Source organism: Nicotiana tabacum, chromosome 11, assembly GCF_000715075.1.
Source record: "Nicotiana tabacum cultivar K326 chromosome 11, ASM71507v2, whole genome shotgun sequence".
NCBI lineage: Eukaryota > Viridiplantae > Streptophyta > Magnoliopsida > Solanales > Solanaceae > Nicotiana > Nicotiana tabacum.
This window is the reverse complement of record NC_134090.1, coordinates 170,310,940-170,330,916: the sequence shown is the minus strand read 5'-3', so window position 1 is coordinate 170,330,916 and position 19,977 is coordinate 170,310,940. Positions and strand designations below refer to the sequence as shown.

Here is a 19,977-nt window from a genome sequence, read left to right as displayed (position 1 = left end):
ACTACATTGACCTGATTCCTATATAGCCAAGGATATGTAGGAAACCTTTGAAGCAGAGGTTCGGTCAAATCTTTCAAAAAATGCTTCCCACGGAGTATTTGAACGGGCAAAAATCGCTCGTATCCGCTCACTTTATCTTCGCACGAAGACTCTTCGAGTTTCCGCGCAAAGAGGGGCAGCTGTGAGCACGTGATTTTTGCCTCACGAAAACTACTCCAAAAATAAATCAAAAATAAAATTAATTTCTTTTAGTGTGCAATTTTAGAAATTGTGTTGCGTTTATTAATTATTGGTGTTGTCCGTAAATGTTTGATTTGTTATAATTAAACAAAATAAAAATAAAAATATATGTTACATGCATATCTAAGATATTAATTATGCATTTAATAATTGATTCAAAAAATAAAATTACAAAAATATGCATTGGTTCTATTTTCAATGTTTCACTGTGTGATTAATGTTTTGTCTATGTGTTAATATTTGTTAAAAGTAATCAGTATTTTTTGTAATGATAATTTTTGTTTTTATAATTTTAATTAAGATTTTTAATAATTAAGAATAAAATTAGAAAATAAAAAAATAATTTATAAAAGTAAAAATCGGACCTGGATTAAAATCCAGGCCCAAACAAAATATACTCCACAGCCCAATCCCAACACTCCCATATCCGGTCCAATTCAAACGAATCAAAACGACAACGTTTGGTCGTCCTTCATCAAGGGCCGTTGGATTAAATTCATCCAACGGCTGAGATCTTACAATCCTAACCCTTGATCCTTACCCGATCCAGTACCCGGTTCAACCCGTTTCCCCAACCTAAACCAAACGACATCGTTTGGATAAGTGAATAGATCCTAGCCATCCATTCTGCTTGATCTAACGGTCAATATCCATCCACTCCTTCCCTATATAAATCCTAAACCTATACCCCGGCCCCCTAACTAAACACCCCCCCTCTCCACTGTTCATCATCGTCTCCAAAAACACACCCCTGACCCTAGCCGCCCTAGCATCCCATCGCCTGAAACCCGACAGCAACAACGCCGCCGGTCACCACCTTAACACCCCAGACTCCTCACAACCTCCTCTTCACGGATCTGGCCTTAGTTTCCTTCAAATCAGACCCCAACCCTTCGAATCTTAAATTGAAGGTTGATCTGAAAACTCAACCCTTTCCAATGGCTTCCAAAATAACACCACAGCTTCCCCTAAATACCCTCACCACGGATCTGTTAGTTGCATGGCTCGAATCATACTGGAATTGCTCGAATCTTTATTTGAAGATTCGAGTGAAACCTAACCCTACTCAGATTCCTTCCAAATTAACACCAAATGACCCCTAGGCTTCCCTCACCCTAGTGTCATCTTTGGTCCACTTCGAATCTGCTCAAAAGTGTTCGGATTTAAGTTCCAAAATCTGAAACCCTAAAAAATTTTCCAATCTTGGAATTTTTTCAATTCAAACGAGGGATTGAGGTTTAATCGACCTTAGTCGAAGTATTTTCAGTTGAAAATACTTCGACTAAGGTCTGTTTGATTTCAAAAAGTCCGAATTCAAAATCAAGCTTGAGTCCGTGTAAATTTAAAGATTCAGAGGTATTTTTCCTATTTCTTTTTGATTCCTACGTATGTATTTTATGTTTGTTTCATTAGTCTGTGTAATTTTTCATATTTTTATTTATTTCTATGATTTTATCTCCTACCCATCTACTTGATCAAAATGTGAATTGTTTCTATTAATTATGGTTGTTTATAATATGTGTAATCGACTCGATTAAGTTCGTCAATTAGTTGTTTTGTAAATTCTTATTGCCTTTAATGCTGATTGTAATACTCTATTGTCTATTTTTGGTTGTTAACTTTTTTTTTGTTGAAGTCAGTTAATTAGTTCTTCCCAACTAGTTATATCTTGTTTAATAATTCAGAAAGATTGTCGATCATTTATGTATTGATTTCTGGGCAGTTGGTTTCAAACTGACAATGCCCCTGCATTCATGTTGATCTGAATTTCAATTCAATTTTTTTTGGTTCTGTTAAGTTCTGCATAGTGTTAATGTGTTTGTATGCAAGTTCAGCTGCTCAATCTGAATTTAGCTTGTCCATTAGTTATTAGACATTGAGTTTGTTGGGTCAATTGACTAACAATGAAAGGACAGAATGTTGTTGATTTAGGAATGGGTTGTTAGCTGCTAAACAAGTTTAAATTCAGATAACTTGTTAAGGTCTGGGACAGTAATTACAGTAGGATTTCAGGGACATTTCTGGGAATGAAACAGTAAAACAGTGTGTTAGTATAATGGAATGTTAGTGGTTATTAATTAATGTAATAATGGGAAACAAGGGATAATGGGAAGGCTGAAAATAAGGTAAAGGTATCCTTAGTGCTGTTTGAATAAGAAAAAGCAGTTCAGTGGCAGATTTTAAGGGAAAATCTGCCTTAGATAACAAAAAAGGGGTCCAGGCAGCACTTAAAAAGAAAGGGGCACACCTGTATAAATACAGGAAGCAGGACAGATTTTAGGGGACTGATTTAAGACTCAGATTTTGAAGAGAAAGAATACACATAGAGTGAGATAAAAAGAAATAGAATTAAGCAGAAAATCAGAAATAGAAATCTGAAGAGGAGGAAGAAAACAGAAAAAAAAAAAAAGAATACACACACACACAATCTGAAACAGACGTAGAAGAAGAAAAGAAAAATCAAAGCATATTTTTCTTGAATATGCCCGGGTCTGTTTTATTGGTATTGTTTGGTTCAAATCTGAATTTTTTCTCAAATTTATGTCACTGTTCATCTGGGTTGACGGGTCTGGTTCAGACTTGCTGTGGTTGGTATATTCGGCCGGTGTTTTGTTGCTGCTATTACTGCTAAAATTTACTCCTTTTACCTTCATTTCCAGGTACATGTCTTTTAAAATCATGTGATGAAAAGCTCCAACATGATGAATAGATGAAGTTTGAGAATCATAATTTTCTCTTCCACTTGTTTAAATTCAGTAATTCAAACTTTTGTTTTGTTTCGTGTGGGTTAATATGACAATGTGCTTGATACGATAACTATTAGCTAATTATTCCCTTTTGAAGTTTGTATAAATGTTGTAACAAAGTTATTTATTTCGAATTTTCATTCAGTATAAGTTGTATTTGAATCATCAAAATAGGGAACATGGCAGAAAACTGGCCATTAATTGCATCTCTTAAAATTGCTAGTATAGACTAGTGTGGAAATTTCAAGACAACAGCATTACTAGACTATGTTGTTAAGGCTAAGAGAGTACTGATTGTATCTTGTTCATATTTAGAATAATAATGGTCATGTTCATAATCAATAGCCGAAAGATGCATCGATAAAATCTGTTATATTCATGATATTGGCATATGGTGAATGGTGTAGGGGTATATTCAGGTTATATGTGATATTGTCTTATTAAGTCAACGATTTTTTTTATGTTTGCCAAATAACTCGTATAGGTTGAGAATAAAAATCGGTTTGATTAAGTATATCTCGAATTCAATCAATAGCAATTAATAAAAAATAATTAGGCCTATCGGATTAAGAACAAGCAATGTAGAAAGAGATTAGATTTATAATGTGTAACAAGTTTAAGAATGTAAATAATAACATTCGTTGCAAATGGAATAATGAGGATTCTTCGAAAATATCATTTCCTTTCAAGAATTGAATTTTTTTTAGTTTCATATGATATTCACATTTTAGTATACATATGTTGTATTTACTAAAAAATAGTGTTAATCATATGTTTATTCTTTTCTTTAAATTTGAATAGTTTGGAGGAATATAATTCATACGCGAAAAATATAATCAACGGTCAACATTTAATAAATTGTGAATTTTTTTCAAAGAATTTAAGAGCATTTCAAAAAATGGGAATCTCTCATGATTTTCACATAAAAATGTATGGATATAATTTGTGGAAAATCTATACTACCATTAAGAATATTTGGCGTAATTAGGGATGCGTTCGCGTAACCTGATTATATTTCTAAAAGCAAATTCGGATTATGCGTTCGCGCAACTTCGATGAATATTTAATAAAAGGGATTTCTCCGAGGATGTTAAAATAATTTCAAAAACCCGAGATGTGCGGTTCACTACTTAATTATACAAAGGGCGAATGTTCTTGATTTTATTTAAGCACAATTTTGAGTAAGTATTTTAATAAATATATTACCTATATTACTGTGTACACGTGCGCGTGACACGAATCCGCACGTTTTTAAAAAAAATATAATCTATAACACGAATATACGTACGCGTGATTCGATTCAAAGAAGGGCCTTTAATTAGAAACAATCTAAACAAAAGCGGTAATAAAATTGGGCAACAGATAAATATGCATTTAACAAATCAAAGCCAAATATAAAAAATGGTTAAGCGACCGTGCTAGAACCACGGAATTCGGAAATGCCTAACACCTTCTTCCGGATTAACAGAATTCCTTACCCAGGATTTCTGGTTCGCAGAATAATAAACAGAGTCATATTCTCCTCGATTCAGGGATTAAAACTGGTGACTTGGGACGCCTTAAAATTCTCAGGTGGCGACCCTGAAACAATTAAATAAATCCCATTTCGACTGTCCTTCAATTGGAGAAAACTCCCTACGCGCCCCGCGGGTACGGAAAAAGGAGGTGCGACATCAATTATCATTGGCAGTATATGAGAGTGTTGGAATGAGACATTGGCTAATAAGAGATTTCTATCGGTATTTGGTTGTTGTGGGCAGCTGCTGTGAATGGAGCTTCATTGTATCATTTTGGTGAATTCCGGTTGATAGGTGAGATTTTGATCTGGGTGTCGGAATGAAATTCCGAGAGTTGCTGTAGCTTCATTGTATCATTTGGGATATGTGTACAAAATTTCAGGTCATTCGGACATCGTTTGGTCGGATTTTTGATCGAATGTGTATTTTAAAAGTTTTAAAAGAACTTAGGCTTGAATTCGATATAATTTGATGATTTTGGCGTTAGTTGAGGTGTTTTGACGATTGGAGCAAGTTGGATAATGTTTTAAGACATGTTTGTGCTTTTAGTTGAGGTCTCGAGGGCCTCGGGTGTATTTCGGAAGGTTAACGGATCGATTTAGGCACGAAAAAAATAAAGTTGCTGCATTGTTTTTACAACACTGTGAACAATAGTTATGAACAGTGCCCATGAACAGTGCCCCCGTAACAGTATTCGTGAATAGTGTCGTGAACAGTACCCTGTAACAGTATCAGTGAATAGTGCCGTGAACAGTACCCCGTAACAGTATCCGTGAACAGTACACGACTGAACATTACCCCGTGAACAGTAACACGGGTAAACAGTACACTGGGTGAACAGTAATTCCGAAAAATTCTGGGCAGAATGTTTACATTTCATTCGCGAAAACACCCCATTTCTCCACCATTTTTAGTCATTTTGAGAGCTTTTGGACGGGGATTGAAGGGAGTTTCAACTAAGATCGATTGGAGGTAAGTTTTATGAGTTAAATACATGATTTTATTGAAGAATCATCCTAGAAATCCATAAAAACATAGCCAAATTATAAGAAATTAGGGCTTGAGATTGAAATTCTAAATTTGGGATTTGAGGGGCCAAATGGACTCCGATTCTTGTGAATTTGGTATGTATAGACTCGTGGCGAGATAAGGAACATTTTGATGTAAAAAATTCTGGATTTGAAGACGTGGGCCCGTGGCTCGGGTTTTGCAAATTTCATGATTTTTGATATTTTTCGAGTCTTTTCGATTGGGTTATATTCCCTTAGCCTATTGTGATGTATTAGTTGTGGTTTTGGCCAGATTCGACGCGCGAGGAGGTCAATACGAAAGGAAAGGGCATCGCAGAGTAGTATTTGGCCGGCTAGATGTGACGACCCGAAGGGTCAAAACCGTAGTTCTTCCTTGTTCCGCGCTCTCGAGGCCTTGAAAACCTTGCTTTTAGTTGCCTCGATTGGTGTGCGCAGTTCGGGAGCGTAGCCGGAAAGTTTTTATGTTAGAATATGTGAATTATGTGAAAAGTTTGATGAATTTCGATATTAATATGCATAATATTGACTTCGGTCAACATTTCGGGTAAACGGACCCGGATCTGTGATTCGAAAGTCCCGGAGGGGTCCGTAGAAAAATATGGGACTTGGGCGGGTGCCCGAAATTAAATTCCGAGGTCCCAAGCCCGAGAAATGAATTTTTGTGTGAAATTGTTTTCTGAAATTAATTAAGGAAAATGAAGAAGAAAATTGATCAGAAAACTATGGTATCGGGCTCATATTTTGGTTCCGACGCCCGGTACGAGTCTTAAATATGTTTTAAGCACTATCTGTAAAGTTTGGCTAAAAACGGACGTCATATGACGTGTTTCGGACTAAAAATGGAGAATTTGAGTTATGAAAGTTGAAGAAAGAAAATCATGTGTTTGAGGCTTGATCCTATGTATATGATGTTATTTTGGTGATTTGATCGCACGAGTAAGTCCGTAAGATGTTTTTAAGGTTATGTGCATGTTTGGTTTGGAGCCCCGAGGGCGCGGGTGAGTTTTGAATGGGGCCTGGGAGGTCTTGGACTTAAGAAAATGCAGGTTCAGGTGTTGCAGACAACAGCGCGGCCGCGGTCATTTCCGCGCGGTCCGCACTGGAGCCGCGCGGCCGCGATGCCTTTCTGTGCGGTCCGCGTGGCTGAGTCTGAGGGCTAGGGTTTCAGGTTAACCAGTGCGGTCCGCGCTGGAAGGGTTCAGAGAAGCCCCAACTTTTTCTCCCACTCGGCGCGGCCGCAACACATTTTTGTGCGGTCCGCGCCAGGTCCTCAGAAAGGTATACAAGTTCGGAAAATCTCAGTCATTTTTCACTTTTCAAAAACCCAAAACCTAATAGGCGATTTTCCAAACAACTTTTCTTCTCCAAAACGATTGGTAAGTGATTTCTAACTTAATTTCTTTATCCCTTAACATCTTTTAACATAATTTCAATTTCAAATCAAAGATTTTCAGGGGTGAAATTGGGTGTTTTGGGTAGAACCTAGGTTTTCTACAAATTGAGAAGTTGGACCTCAATTTGGGGTCCGATTTCAAAACAAATCATATATTTGGATTCATGGGGGAATGGGTAACCGGGTTTGGGGTTAGTTCCAATAGTATTTATTAATGCATTCAAGTAAATTGTGACAAGATTCGAGCGGTTGGGCGGTGGAATCAAGAGGTAAAGCTATACTAGAAGCTTGAGTTGAGTTTGGAGCATTCAAGGTAAGTGTTTGTTCTAACTTTGGCTTGAGGGAATAGGATTAGGATGTTAATTGCTACTTGCTAATGTGGAGTACAGTGTATAGGCATGGTGGTAGTTATCTATGCACCGGAGTCTAGCATGACCGTGAGTCTTAATTGTTTTAAATTCGAATAACGTGACACAACCTCCTTGTTTATTTGATGAGTTTCTTATAATGTGAACGGTTGAGGTGGAATTGTGATTGGTGTACTTTTGGAGCATTGGCTCGAACATGAATGTGTTAGTTGAGGAAGAATGTTTTAAAAAAAAAAGAATGTGTTGTGAATACTCCTTTGCCGGGATGTGTAGACTGATATATATTCTACCTTGTCGGGATATTTTGGGCTGTTAGTTGTACCCTTGCCGGGTTAAAGGTATTGAGTTGTTATTCTCCCCTGAAGGGGTCTACTATAAGAAGTCAGATATTATGGGATCGTGTGGCACGCCGTCCACTTATATATGATATTATGGGATCGTGTGGCACGCCGTCCACTTGGTTATTGGCCTCTGTTGCCGGTGACATATTGTGCACTGTGATAAAGATGAATTGGGATCGTGTGGCACGCCGTCCACTTATATATGATATTATGGGATCGTGTGGCACGCCGTCCACTTGGTTATTGGCCTCTGTTGCCGGTGACATATTGTGCATTGTGATAAAGATGAATTGGGATCGTGTGGCACGCCGTCCACCTATATTTGTTAAAAGGGATCGTGTGGCACGCCGTCCACCTATATTTGTTAAAAGGGATCGTGTGGCATGCCGTCCACTTGGTTCGTTGCCGGTGACATATTGTGCACTGTGATAAAGATGAAATGGGAACGGGTGGTACGCCTACCATGTGGTATATGGAAATAGGGATCGTGTGGATATATATATATATATATCATGGAAACCGGAGTTTCTTCTGTTTATTCCGATATTTCATTTTTATCTGTTACTCCCCGATAGCATGTCCCCTCCCAGTTTTACTTTGTATTATCTTGATATTGTTTTCTTGCACTTGTTGTATATATTTTTATAGGTTAATTGTAGTAGGTACTGTCTAGCCTCATCACTACTTCGCCGGGGTTAGGCCAGGCACTTACCAGCAAATGGGGTCAGTTGTGCTGATGCTACACTCTGTGCATTTTTGTGCACAGATCATGGAGTAGCTTACGGACCGCATCAGTAGGACTTCTGGGAGCTATCTTCAGTCCAGGGACTCTCGAGGTAGCCTAGCTGGCTTTCGCAGGCCGAAGTCCCTTTCCATGTTTTTCGTTTGTTTATCTTGTATCAGACAAACATGATGTATTTTCCTTTCAGACATTGATTGTAGTATTCTGTAGTAGTCCGTGAGCTAGTGACACCAGACTCTTGGTAGCATTTTGGTTCAAACTTCCGCACTTTTGGTTATCAGTTGCTTTAGATTTAAAGTCTTCCGCTTAAATTTTGTCTCGTTTATTATATTGTTTGGAAGAAAGCAGGAAAAATGTTTTATATATTTGGCTTGCCTAGCTCCGATAGTAGGCGCCATCACGATACCCGATGGTGGGAAATCCGGGTCGTGACAAGTTGGTATTAGAGCACTAGGTTACTTAGGTCTCACAACTCACGGACAAGCTCAGTAGAGTCTGAGGGATCGGTACGGAGACGTCTGTATTTATCCCGCAGAGGCTACTGAGTTAGGAAGACTTCACCTTGTTCATTCATGTCGTGCGATTCTGTTTCTCAAGTACTGATTGTCTTTCCACTCTGTTCTTTCGCAGATGGCGAGAACACGTGCTTCCTCTTCTACCGCGCAGCAGCCCGAGCCCCCAGCAGTGGCTCCTATCAGGGGCAGAGGGCGAGGCCGAGGCCGTACCAGAGGCCGAGGCCAGGGTAGAGCTCAGCCCCAAGCGGCAGTCCCAGTGACGGAGCCTCAGGTTGATTTTGAGGAGGAGGTTCCGGCCCCAGCTGTTCCGGTAGGCCCAGCTCAGGTTCCCGAGGGATTCATTGCCACTCCAGTTCTTCAGGACACTTTGGTCAGATTTGTAGGTCTTGTGGATGCATCATTCGCGCGGGTTTGCTTTCAGGAGTTCAGCCAACGGTGGCAGGTCAGTCGGGCATAGTGGCTCAGGCCGGAAGTGAGACCACTTTTCATGAGGTGGCCAATGTGGACCGTGGAGTTGAGGTGGTACTGCTACAAGGAGGCGGTCATAGGTCGGATAAGAGGCCCCTTCATTCTGGTAGATTCAGTGGTACCTCGTCTGGAGGTAGGGATTCTTATGGTAGAGGCCATCCTTCGAGGCCCTTTCAGTCAGCTCTCCAGGTTTCTCATGGTACTTCGGGTGGTGGTGGTTCTCAGCAGTACTATTCTGATGAGCAGCCTATTAGTGCACCACCGCTTCAGAGCGTTTGAGGAGGTCATTCAGGTCGACCGGGTCAGCCTCAATTTTTGCGGCCACAGCAGTCGTGTGGATGTTATGAGTGTGGCGAGTATGATCATCTCAGGAGGGCATGCCCGAGGTTGAGGGGTGCTCATCCGCAGCAGCTGAGGTCTAGCCACGCTTGTGGCGACACGAGGCACATTGTCAGATATTGCCCTCGAGTTTATGCGGAGGTCATAAAGGTGGAGGTAGAGGTCATAGAGGTGGAGCTCAGACCGCTAGAGGTAGGGGTCAGCCAGCAGCAGACGTCCCAGGGATTTGATTCAGGGAGGTGGGGCCCAACCCCATTGTTATGCTTTGCCAGCCAGGTCAGAGGCTGAGTCATCAGATGCTGTGATTACAGGTACTATTCTGGTCTGTGATAGGGATGCTTCTGTGCTATTTGATCCCGGATCTACGTATTCATATGTGTCATCCTATTTTGCACCCTATTTGGTTATGCCTAGTGATTCGTTGAGTATTCCTGTTTATGTGTCAACACCGGTGGGTGATTCTATTGTGGTCGACCAAGTTCATCGTTCTTGTATCCTAGTGTTTGGGGGTCTTGAGACCCGTGTTGATTTGTTGCTTTTGGACATCAGTGACTTTGATGTTATATTGGGGATGGATTGGTTATCCCCGTACCATGCTATCTTGGATTGTCATGCCAAGACCGTGACCTTAGCCTTACTGGATTTACCCTGTTTAGAGTGGAGAGGGACTTCTGGTCATTGTACCCGCAGTGTTATATAGTATGTGAAAGCTTGGCGTATGGTCGAAAAGGGATGTTTGGCCTATTTGGCGTATGTTCGTGATTCTAGCGCGGAGGTCCCTTCTATTGATTCTATGCCCGTTGTTTGGGAGTTTCTTGAGGTTTTCCCTTCAGGCTTGTCGGGTGTGCCGCCCGACATGGATATCGACTTTTGTACTGATTTGGCCCTGGGCACTCAGCCTATTTCTATCCCGCCATATCTTATGGCCCCGCCGGAGTTGAAAAAGTTAAAGGAACAGCTACAGGATTTGCTTGAGAAAGGTTTCATTAGACCTAGTGTTTCACCTTGGGGTGCGCCGATGTTGTTTGTTAAGAAAAGGGATGGTTCGATGAGAATGTGCATCGATTACCGGCAATTGAACAAGGTTACAATTAAGAATAAGTATCCACTGCCGAGGATTGATGATTTATTCGACCAGCTTCAGGGTGCGAGGGTGTTCTCGAAGATAGATTTGAGATATGGTTATCATCAGCTGAGGATTAGGGCGTCTGATGTCCCTAAGACAACATTTCGTACTCGGTATGGGCATTATGAGTTTTTGTCATGTCATTTGGGTTGACCAATGCCCCAGCAGCATTTATGGAATTGATGAACCGAGTGTTCAGGCCCTATCTGGATTGGTTCATGATTGTTTTCATTGATGATATTCTGATATACTCCCGCAGTCAGGAGGAGCATGAGCAACACCTCAGATTGGTTCTTCAGACCCTGAAGGATAGTCAGTTGTATGCTAAGTTCTCAAAGTGCGAGTTTTGGTTGAGTTCGGTCGCATTCCTGGGTCATGTCGTATCAGCAGCAGGTATTCAGGTAGACCTGAAGAAGATAGAGGTAGTCAAGAACTGGCCTTGACCAACTTCAGCTGCGGAGATTCGGAGTTTCCTAGGGTTAGCAGGTTACTATCGTCGGTTCGTGGAGGGGTTTTCATCCATTGCAGCCCCTATGACCAGAATGACCCAGAAGGGTGCCCAGTTCAGGTGGTCGGACGAGTGTGAGGTGAGCTTTCAGAAGCTCAAGACGGCTCTAACTACGGCACCGGTATTGGTTTTGCCCACAGGTTCAGGGCCATATACGGTCTATTGTGATGCGTCTCGTATTGGGCTTGGTGCAGTGTTGATGCAGGAAGGCAAAGTCATTGCCTATGCTTCGAGGCAGTTGAAGATCCATGAGAAGAATTATCCGGTTCATGATCTCGAGTTGGCAGCCATTATTCATGCCTTGAAGATCTGGAGGCATTAGTTATATGGCGTGACGTGTGAGGTTTACACTGATCACAAGAGTCTTTAGTATCTGTTCAAGCAGAAAGAGTTGAATTTGAGGCAGAGGAGGTGGTTAGAGTTTCTAAAGGATTATGATGTTACTATCTTATACCACCCGGGGAAGGCCAATGTGGTGGCCGATGCATTGAGTAGAAAGTCCGCCAGCATGGGTAGTCTTGCTTATATTCCAGTCAGCCAGAGATCGCTTGCTTTGGATGTTCAGGCCTTGGCCAATCGTCTTGTGAGGTTGGATATTTCTGAGCCTAGCAGAGTGTTAGCTTGCACGGTTGCTCGTTCCTCACTATTAGAGCGTATCCGCGAGCGGCAGTTTAAGGATCCCCATTTGTGTGTCTTGAGAGACACGGTGCAGCGTGGAGGTGCCAAGAAAGTAACCTTAGATGATGATGGTGTATTGAGATTGCAGCGGCGAGTTTGTGTGCCCAATGTTGATGGGATTCGAGAGTTGATCTTAGCAGAGGCCCATAGTTCTCGGTATTCTATTCACCTGGGCGCCGCGAAGATGTATCAGGATCTGAGGCAGCACTATTGGTGGCGTAAGATGAAGAAAGACATCGTTGTGCATGTGGCTTGGTGTTTGAATTGTCAGCAGGTTAAGTACGAGCATCAAAGACCTGGTGGTCTATTTCAGAGGATTGCACTTCCCGAGTGGAAGTGGGAGAGGATTACGATGGATTTCGTTACTGGACTTCCGATGACTCGGAAAAAAGTTTGATGCAGTTTGGGTCATTGTTGATAGGCTGACCAAGTCAGCGCATTTTGTTCCTGTTGCAGCCACCTATTCGTCCGAAAGGTTAGCCAAGATTTATATCAGGGAGATTGTTCGCCTTCATGGGGTGCCGCTATCTATCATTTCGGATCGGGGTACGCAGTTTACCTCGCATTTCTAGAGAGCGGTTCAGCGAGAGTGGGGCACCCAGGTTGAGTTGAGTACATCATTTCATCCCTAGACAAACGGTCAGTCCGAGAAGACTATTAAGATATTAGAGGATATGCTCCGATCCTGCATCATTGATTTCGGAGGCTCGTGGGACTAGCTCTTGCCATTACTAGAGTTTGCCTACAACAACATCTACCAGTCCAGCATTCAGACGGCCCCGTATGAGGCGTTGTATGGTAGACGATGTCGGTCTCCAGTTGGATGGTTTGAGCCGGGAGAGGCTCGATTATTGGGTACGGATCTGGTTCAAGAGGCCTTGGACAAGGTCAGGATTATTCAGGATAGACTTCATACAGCTCAGTCCAGACAAAAGAGTTATGCAGACTGCAAGTTCAGAGATGTTGCTTTCATGGTTGGGGAGCGGGTATTGCTCTGTGTATCGCCTATGAAGGGCGTGATGAGATTTGGGAAGAAGGGCAAGCTTAGACCTAGGTTCATTGGCCCATTTGAGATTCTTGAGCGTGTGGAAGAGGTGGCCTATAGAGTTGCTTTGCCGCCTAGCTTGTCAGCCGGGCATCCAGTTTTTCATGGATCTATGCTTCGAAGGTATCACGGCGACCCATCCCACGTGTTAGATTTTAGCACTATCCAATTGGACAAAGGTCTGTCATATGAGGAGGAGCCGGTGGCTATTCTAGACCGACATGTTCGACAGTTGAGGTCGAAGAGTTTTCTTTCGGTGCGTGTTCGGTGGAGAGGTCAGCCTCCTGAGGTATCGACCTGGGAGTCCGAGTTCGACATGCGGGGCCGTTATCCTCATTTATTTCCCGACTCAGGTACTTCTTTCTTTTGTCCGTTCGAGGACGAACGGTTGTTTTAGAGGTGGAGAATGTGACGACCCGAAGGGTCATCACCGTAGTTCTTCTTTGTTCCGCGCTCTCGAGGCCTTGAAAACCTCGCTTTTAGTTGCCTCGATTGGCGTGCGCAGTTCGGGCACGTAGCCGGAAAGTTTTTATGTTAGAATATGTGAAAATTTTGATGAATTTCGATATTAATATGCCTAATATTGACTTCGGTTAACATTTTGGGTAAACGGACCCGAACCTGTGATTCGACGGTGCCGTAGGGGTCCGTAGAAAAATATGGGACTTGGGCGGGTGCCCGGAATTAAATTCCGAGGTCCCAAGCCCGAGAAATGAATTTTTGTGTGAAATCGTTTTCTAAAATTAATTAAGGAAAATGAAGAAGAAAATTGATAAGAAAACTGTGGTATCGGGCTCGTATTTTAGTTCCGACGCCCGGTACGAGTCTTAAATATGTTTTAAGCACTATCTATAAAGTTTGGCTAAAACGGACGTCATATGACGTATTTCGGACTAAAAATGGAGAATTTGAGTTATGAAAGTTGAAGAAAGAAAATCATGTGTTTGGGGCTTGATCCTATGTATATGATGTTATTTTGGCGATTTGATCGCACGAGTAAGTCCGTAAGATGTTTTTAAGGTTGTGTGCATGTTTGATTTGGAGACCCGAGGGCTCGGGTGAGTTTTGAATGGGGCCCGGGAGGTCTTGGACTTAAGAAAATGCAGGTTCAGGTGTTGCAGACACCAGCGCGGCCGCGGTCATTTCCGCGCGGTCCGCGCTGGAGCCGCGCGACCGTGATGCCTATCTGTGCGGTGCGCATGGCTGAGTCTGAGGGCTAGGGTTTCAGGTTAACCAGTGCGGCCGTGCACCAAAACAGTGCAGTCCGCGCAGGAAGGGTTCAGAGATGCCCCAATTTTTTCTCCCATTCGGCGCGGTCGCAACACATTTTTGTGCGGTCGACGCCAGGTCCTCAGAAAGGTATACAAGTTCGGAAAATCTCAGTCATTTTTCACTTTTCAAAAACCCAAAACCTAAGAGGCGATTTTCCAAACAACTTTTCTTCTCCAAAACGATTGGTAAGTGATTTCTAACTTAATTTCTTTATCCCTTAACATCTTTTAACATAATTTCAACTTCAAATCAAAGATTTTCAGGGGTGAAATTGGGTGTTTTGGGTAGAACCTAGGTTTTCTACAAATTGAGAAGTTGGACCTCAATTTGGGGTCCGATTTCAAAACAAATCATATATTTGGATTCATAGGGGAATGGGTAACCGGGTTTTGGTCCGAACCTCGAGTTTCGACCACGTGGGTCCGGGGGTATTTTTAACCTTTTTGGGAAAAACTTTGTAAAAACTATTTTTATGCATTGGGGTTAGTTCCAATAGTATTTATTAATGCATTCAAGTAAATTGTGACTAGATTCGAGCGGTTGGGCGGTGGAATCAAGAGGTAAAGCTATACTAGAAGCGTGAGTTGAGTTTGGAGCATTCGAGGTAAGTGTTTGTTCTAACTTTGGCTTGAGGGAATAGGATTAGGATGTTAATTGCTACTTGCTAATGTGGAGTACGGTGTATAGGCATGGTGACGGTTATCTATGCACCGGAGTCTAGCATGACCGTGAGTCTTAATTGCTTTTAATTCGAATAACGTGACACAACCTCCTTGTTTATTTGATGAGTTTCTTATAATGTGAACGGTTGAGGTGGAATTGTGATTGGTGTACTTTTGGAGCGTTGGCTCGAACATGAATGTGTTAGTTGAGGAAGAATGTTTAAAAAAAAGGAATGTGTTGTGAATACTCCTTTGCCGGGATGTCTAGACTGATATATATTCTACCTTGTCGGGATATTTTGGGCTGTTAGTTGTACCCTTGCCGGGTTAAAGGTATTGAGTTATTATTCTCCCCTGAAGGGGTCTACTATAAGAAGTCAGATATTATGGGATCGTGTGGCACGCCATCCACTTATATATGATATTATGGGATCGTGTGGCACGCCGTCCACTTGGTTATTGGCCTCTGATGTCGGTGACATATTGTGCACTGTGATAAAGATGAATTGGGATCGTGTGGCACGTATTCCACTTATATATGATATTATGGGATCGTGTGGCACGTCGTCCACTTGGTTATTGGCCTCTGTTGCCGGTGACATATTGTGCACTGTGATAAAGATGAATTGGGATCGTGTGGCACGCCGTCCACTTATATATGATATTATGGGATCGTGTGGCACGCCGTCCACTTATATATGATATTATGGGATCGTGTGGCACGCCGTCCACTTATATATGATATTATGGGATCGTGTGGCACGCCGTCCACTATATATATATATATATCATGGAAACCGGAGTTTCTTCTGTTTATTCCGATATTTCATTTTTATCTGTTACTCCCCGATAGCATGTGCCCTCCCAGTTTTACTTTGTATTATCTTGTTATTGTTTTCTTGAACTTGTTGTATATATCTGTACAGGTTAATTGTGGTAGGTACTGTCTAGCCTCGTCACTACTTTGCCGGGGTTAGGCCAGGCACTTACCATCACATGGGGTCGGTTGTGCTGATGCTACGCTCTGTGCATTTTTGTGCACAGATCATGGAGCAGCTTACGGACCGCAGCAGTAGGACTTCTGGGAGCTATCTTCAGTCCAGGGACTCTCGAGGTAGCCTAGCTGGCGTTCGCAGGCCGAAGTCCCTTTCCATGTTTTTCGTTTGTTTATCTTGTATCAGACAAACATGATGTATTTTCCTTTCAGACATTGATTGTAGTATTCTGTAGTAGTCCGTGAGCTAGTGACACCAGACTCTGGGTAGCATTTTGGTTCAAATTTCCGCACTTTTGGTTCTTAGTTGCTTTAGATTTAAAGTCTTCCGCTTAAATTTTGTCTCGTTTATTATATTGTTTGGAAGAAAGCAGGAAAAATATTTTATATATTTGGCTTGCCTAGCTCCGATAGTAGGCGTCATCACGACACCCGATGGTGGAAAATCCGGGTCGTGACACTAGAGGTGAGTAATAAATGTAAATGATGTCGTAAGGGTTTGACACCCCAGAATTTCACATCGTAATGCTATATTGAGGCGACTTGCACGCCGGATAACGGGCGTGGGGTAGAGCATCGTTGGGGATTGTGACTTGGTCCGTCTCGAGAGATATTTTACTACATTTTTGGTTGAGTCGTATACTTTATTATTGTGAATTGGGCTTGTTGCCATGCTTGGGGCCTTGTGCCGACCTATAGAACCCTTAGGGGATTTTTGACTGGTTTTCCTCATTTATTTTGTTAAAGAATTTATATCCTCAGTCATGTTTCCAATTGTAGGCTTCTTGCCAATTATTTGAATCCTTCACGGATTGATATCACTGCTTTCGCATATTTTGCATATCATTTGACCTCAGTCCAAGGTTTTAAATACTGTTTTGCAAACTCAGCCATCTTTCTAAGATTTGAAAACTTAAATGATATTTCTAAATGATATTTCGGGCTGAGAACTACTGTTTTACAAATGCCCAAGGGGCTTATGATGATTTCTGGACTGAGCATGGATCGGGTTGTGCGCCGCAGTAGTGTTATATTGATATTGAGGCCGAGAGCCTGGTTGATTACATTGATATTGAGGTTGAGAGCCTGGGTGATTATACTGAGATTGATATGAGGCCGAGGGCCAAGATTTGATGCCACGAGATGACTTGATATTGCGCTTGGGCTGTAGGATCCCCTCCGGAGTCTGTACATACCCCCAGTGAGCGTCGTTGACGATAAATAAATATGGATGGCTCGGGCTGCACGCCTTAGTGGGTACCAGAGGGTACCGTCATATGCATTGCATTGCACTCATGCATTTATTCTTTATCTGCATTATCTGCCATAATAATTATGTGCTCTTATTTCATTGACTGGTTGCTTTATACTGTTCTGAGCCTGAGGGGCTGATACTGTTATGAGATACTGAGACCAAGGGGCAGATTTCTACTTATTATTTTGATACTGAGCCCGAGAGGCAGATTTCTAATTATTATTTTGATACTAAGCCCGAGGGACAAATTTCTACTTATTATTTTGATACTGAGCTTGAGGGGCAGATTTCTAGTTATTATTTTGATACTGAGACCGAGGGGCAGATTTCTACTTGTTGTTTTGATATTGAGCCCGAGGGGAAGATTTCTACTCGTCATTTTACTGCCAAATTACCTGTTTTACTCATTTAAAAGAAATTTCACATGATGTTTCACTGAATTGTTATTTTAAATGATTTCACTGCTTCTGTATAGAATGTTATGTGCCTTAACGTGTTTTCTTACCTTCAGTCATTATTTATATTTATTACTCACTGGGTCGGAGTACTCACATTACTCCCTGCACCATGTGTGCAGGTACAGGTATTCCTGAGGCATAGAGCGAGTTTTCTGATGTTCAGTTTTCATCGGAGTTATCAAGGTAGCTGTATGGCGTTCGCAGCCTTGATCTCTCCCCTCTATCTCTATCTTTTATTCCGCATTTTTCCTAGACATACTTGTAATAAGTGGATATTCTGTATTAGAGGCTCATATTCGTGACACCCGATTCTATTGGGCTATGGTGTGGTATTTTAGTTGAATTTCCGCATGTTTTATTATTAATTATACACTTGAAAGTGATGACTTAGTAAATTCTCTGTGATATTTATCTATAATCTGAATAAGAATTTGGGATAATGTTGTTGAATGGTCGGGCTTGCCTAGCAGTGTGTTGGGCGCCATCATGACCGGGGTTGGGGTCGTGACAATATATATATACACACACAAAAAAAAATTATACACATTTTCAACTTAATTTTTGGCGCGGGTTAAAAGTGGTAATAACTCTTCTTCTTTTTTAATTTGGTAAAAAAAGATGCGATAATTACCTGACATGACCAACTTCTTGGAATCCAAATTGAGCAATGACATCTCTAATTAGAGGGCTAAGTTTTGCAATTCTAGCCCCAATAGGTGATGGTCCACCAACTGCAAGTTCAGGTGCGAAGCTATCCAACCCATAGCCAAAAGAACCCCACAAGAAAAATTCAGCTTCCATGTACTCTAAATTCAAAGGAAATTCTAATAAATCCACATCCGATTTTGGCACATTAGAACCAATAGCAGCACCACTTGAACTTAGTAATTGCAAAAAGAGGAAAATCAGTAGTGAGAAATAAGCAAATATCATGGTTACAACTGAAAGAAAGAACGAGAAGCTTAAGCAAAGGAAACAAAAAAGAAACTAAAGAGGCATTTGCAAAAATGGCCTTTTTTATGCTACACGTACGAAGCGACCTCAGAAAAGGCGATACTGCGTGCAAATCCAAAAATAGAAAGAAAAAAAACTAAGCTTTGGCTGAATGTATAGTTTGTATAAGCTTTGGCTGAATGTATAGTTTGTATTTTTCTTTAGTACGTAATCTGGTTTGTTGGGGGTTGGCAAAGGCAAATTATATTTATGGAATGCGTAGTGTGAGAGAAAAACGATGAGAATTAAAAGACAGATGGAGAAAGAAGAAAGCTTCTAACTGAATTTAAATTCAGGTGGGAAAGAGGCAGTTGAGAAGGTTTTGGATCAGCTTATAATTTGGAGTAGTTTGTCATGCTAATGTTTTCTCTTTTTAAATTTTGATTTGTTTTCCAAACAAACGTATACTACTAAAAACAGGAATTAACGACGGATAAATTCAATTCTGTAACTAAATAGAAAAATCTATCGCTAATCCGATTTTTCGATATATCAATGACAAATTTCAAGAAATTCTGTTAGCACAAGCAATTTAGCGAAAGATTAATAACGAAGTACGTAGCTAATTCAAGTTCTTTATTAGTGATAGTCGTTCATGACTATTGGAATGTAGCTATCTCAAAAAGGAGAAGAAAAGGGTTGATCAAAGTTTTGTATTTAATCGACTTATAGTCTGTTTTGCCTAGTTTTTTTTCTCCCCAAAAACACTTTTTTCAAAGTTGAAGTATTTGGAAAAAATTTTAGAAGGAGAAAATTGTTTTTGAGTAGAAGAAGAATTAGTTTTGGAGAAGAAAGAAAATAGCTTATCCCCAAAAAATATTTTTTTAAAAAGCACTTTTGAGAAAAGTACAATAGAAAAACTTTTGAGTCCGGAACCAAAATGTGTTTTGTTTTACTCAAAATACGCAAATAAGTGTTAAAAAAAAGTTACCAAACTATATATAACGCCACAAATAGTGGCGCTATACAGTAACGGTAACTGCACCGTTACTGTATAGTGCCACTTTTTGTGGCGTTATATATAGTTAAAACTGACACACCTTACATAGCGCCACTATTAATGGCGCTATACCCCAAAATCCCATCTCACATAGCGCCACTATTAATGGCGCTATACCCCTTAATAAAAATCCTTCCGTCTTCTTCTTCTTCGTTTCATCTCCATTATTTTACTCCCTTTTGGTCCCCCCCCCCCCCGATTCTGCCCCAATTTAAAAATAAAAAAAAATTGGGTCCCCCGGCACATAAAAGTTGAAGATTGGTGGTCCCACTGTCGAGTAGAGCT

The 19,977-nt window shown here is 41.2% G+C and overlaps 1 protein-coding gene across 1 annotated transcript in view; it reads right to left on the bottom strand.

Annotated features, from left to right (window-relative positions):
- LOC107790954 (desiccation-related protein PCC13-62-like) overlaps positions 1 to 18,747 on the bottom strand; it is a 75,541-nt gene extending 56,794 nt beyond the window's left edge. The window contains exon 1 of the mRNA XM_075224553.1: positions 18,331 to 18,747. Within this exon, the coding sequence (XP_075080654.1) occupies positions 18,331 to 18,632 (302 nt within the window). The 5' untranslated portion in view covers positions 18,633 to 18,747. The remainder of the gene's footprint in view (positions 1 to 18,330) is intronic.
- Positions 18,748 to 19,977: the final 1,230 nt, after the last annotated feature.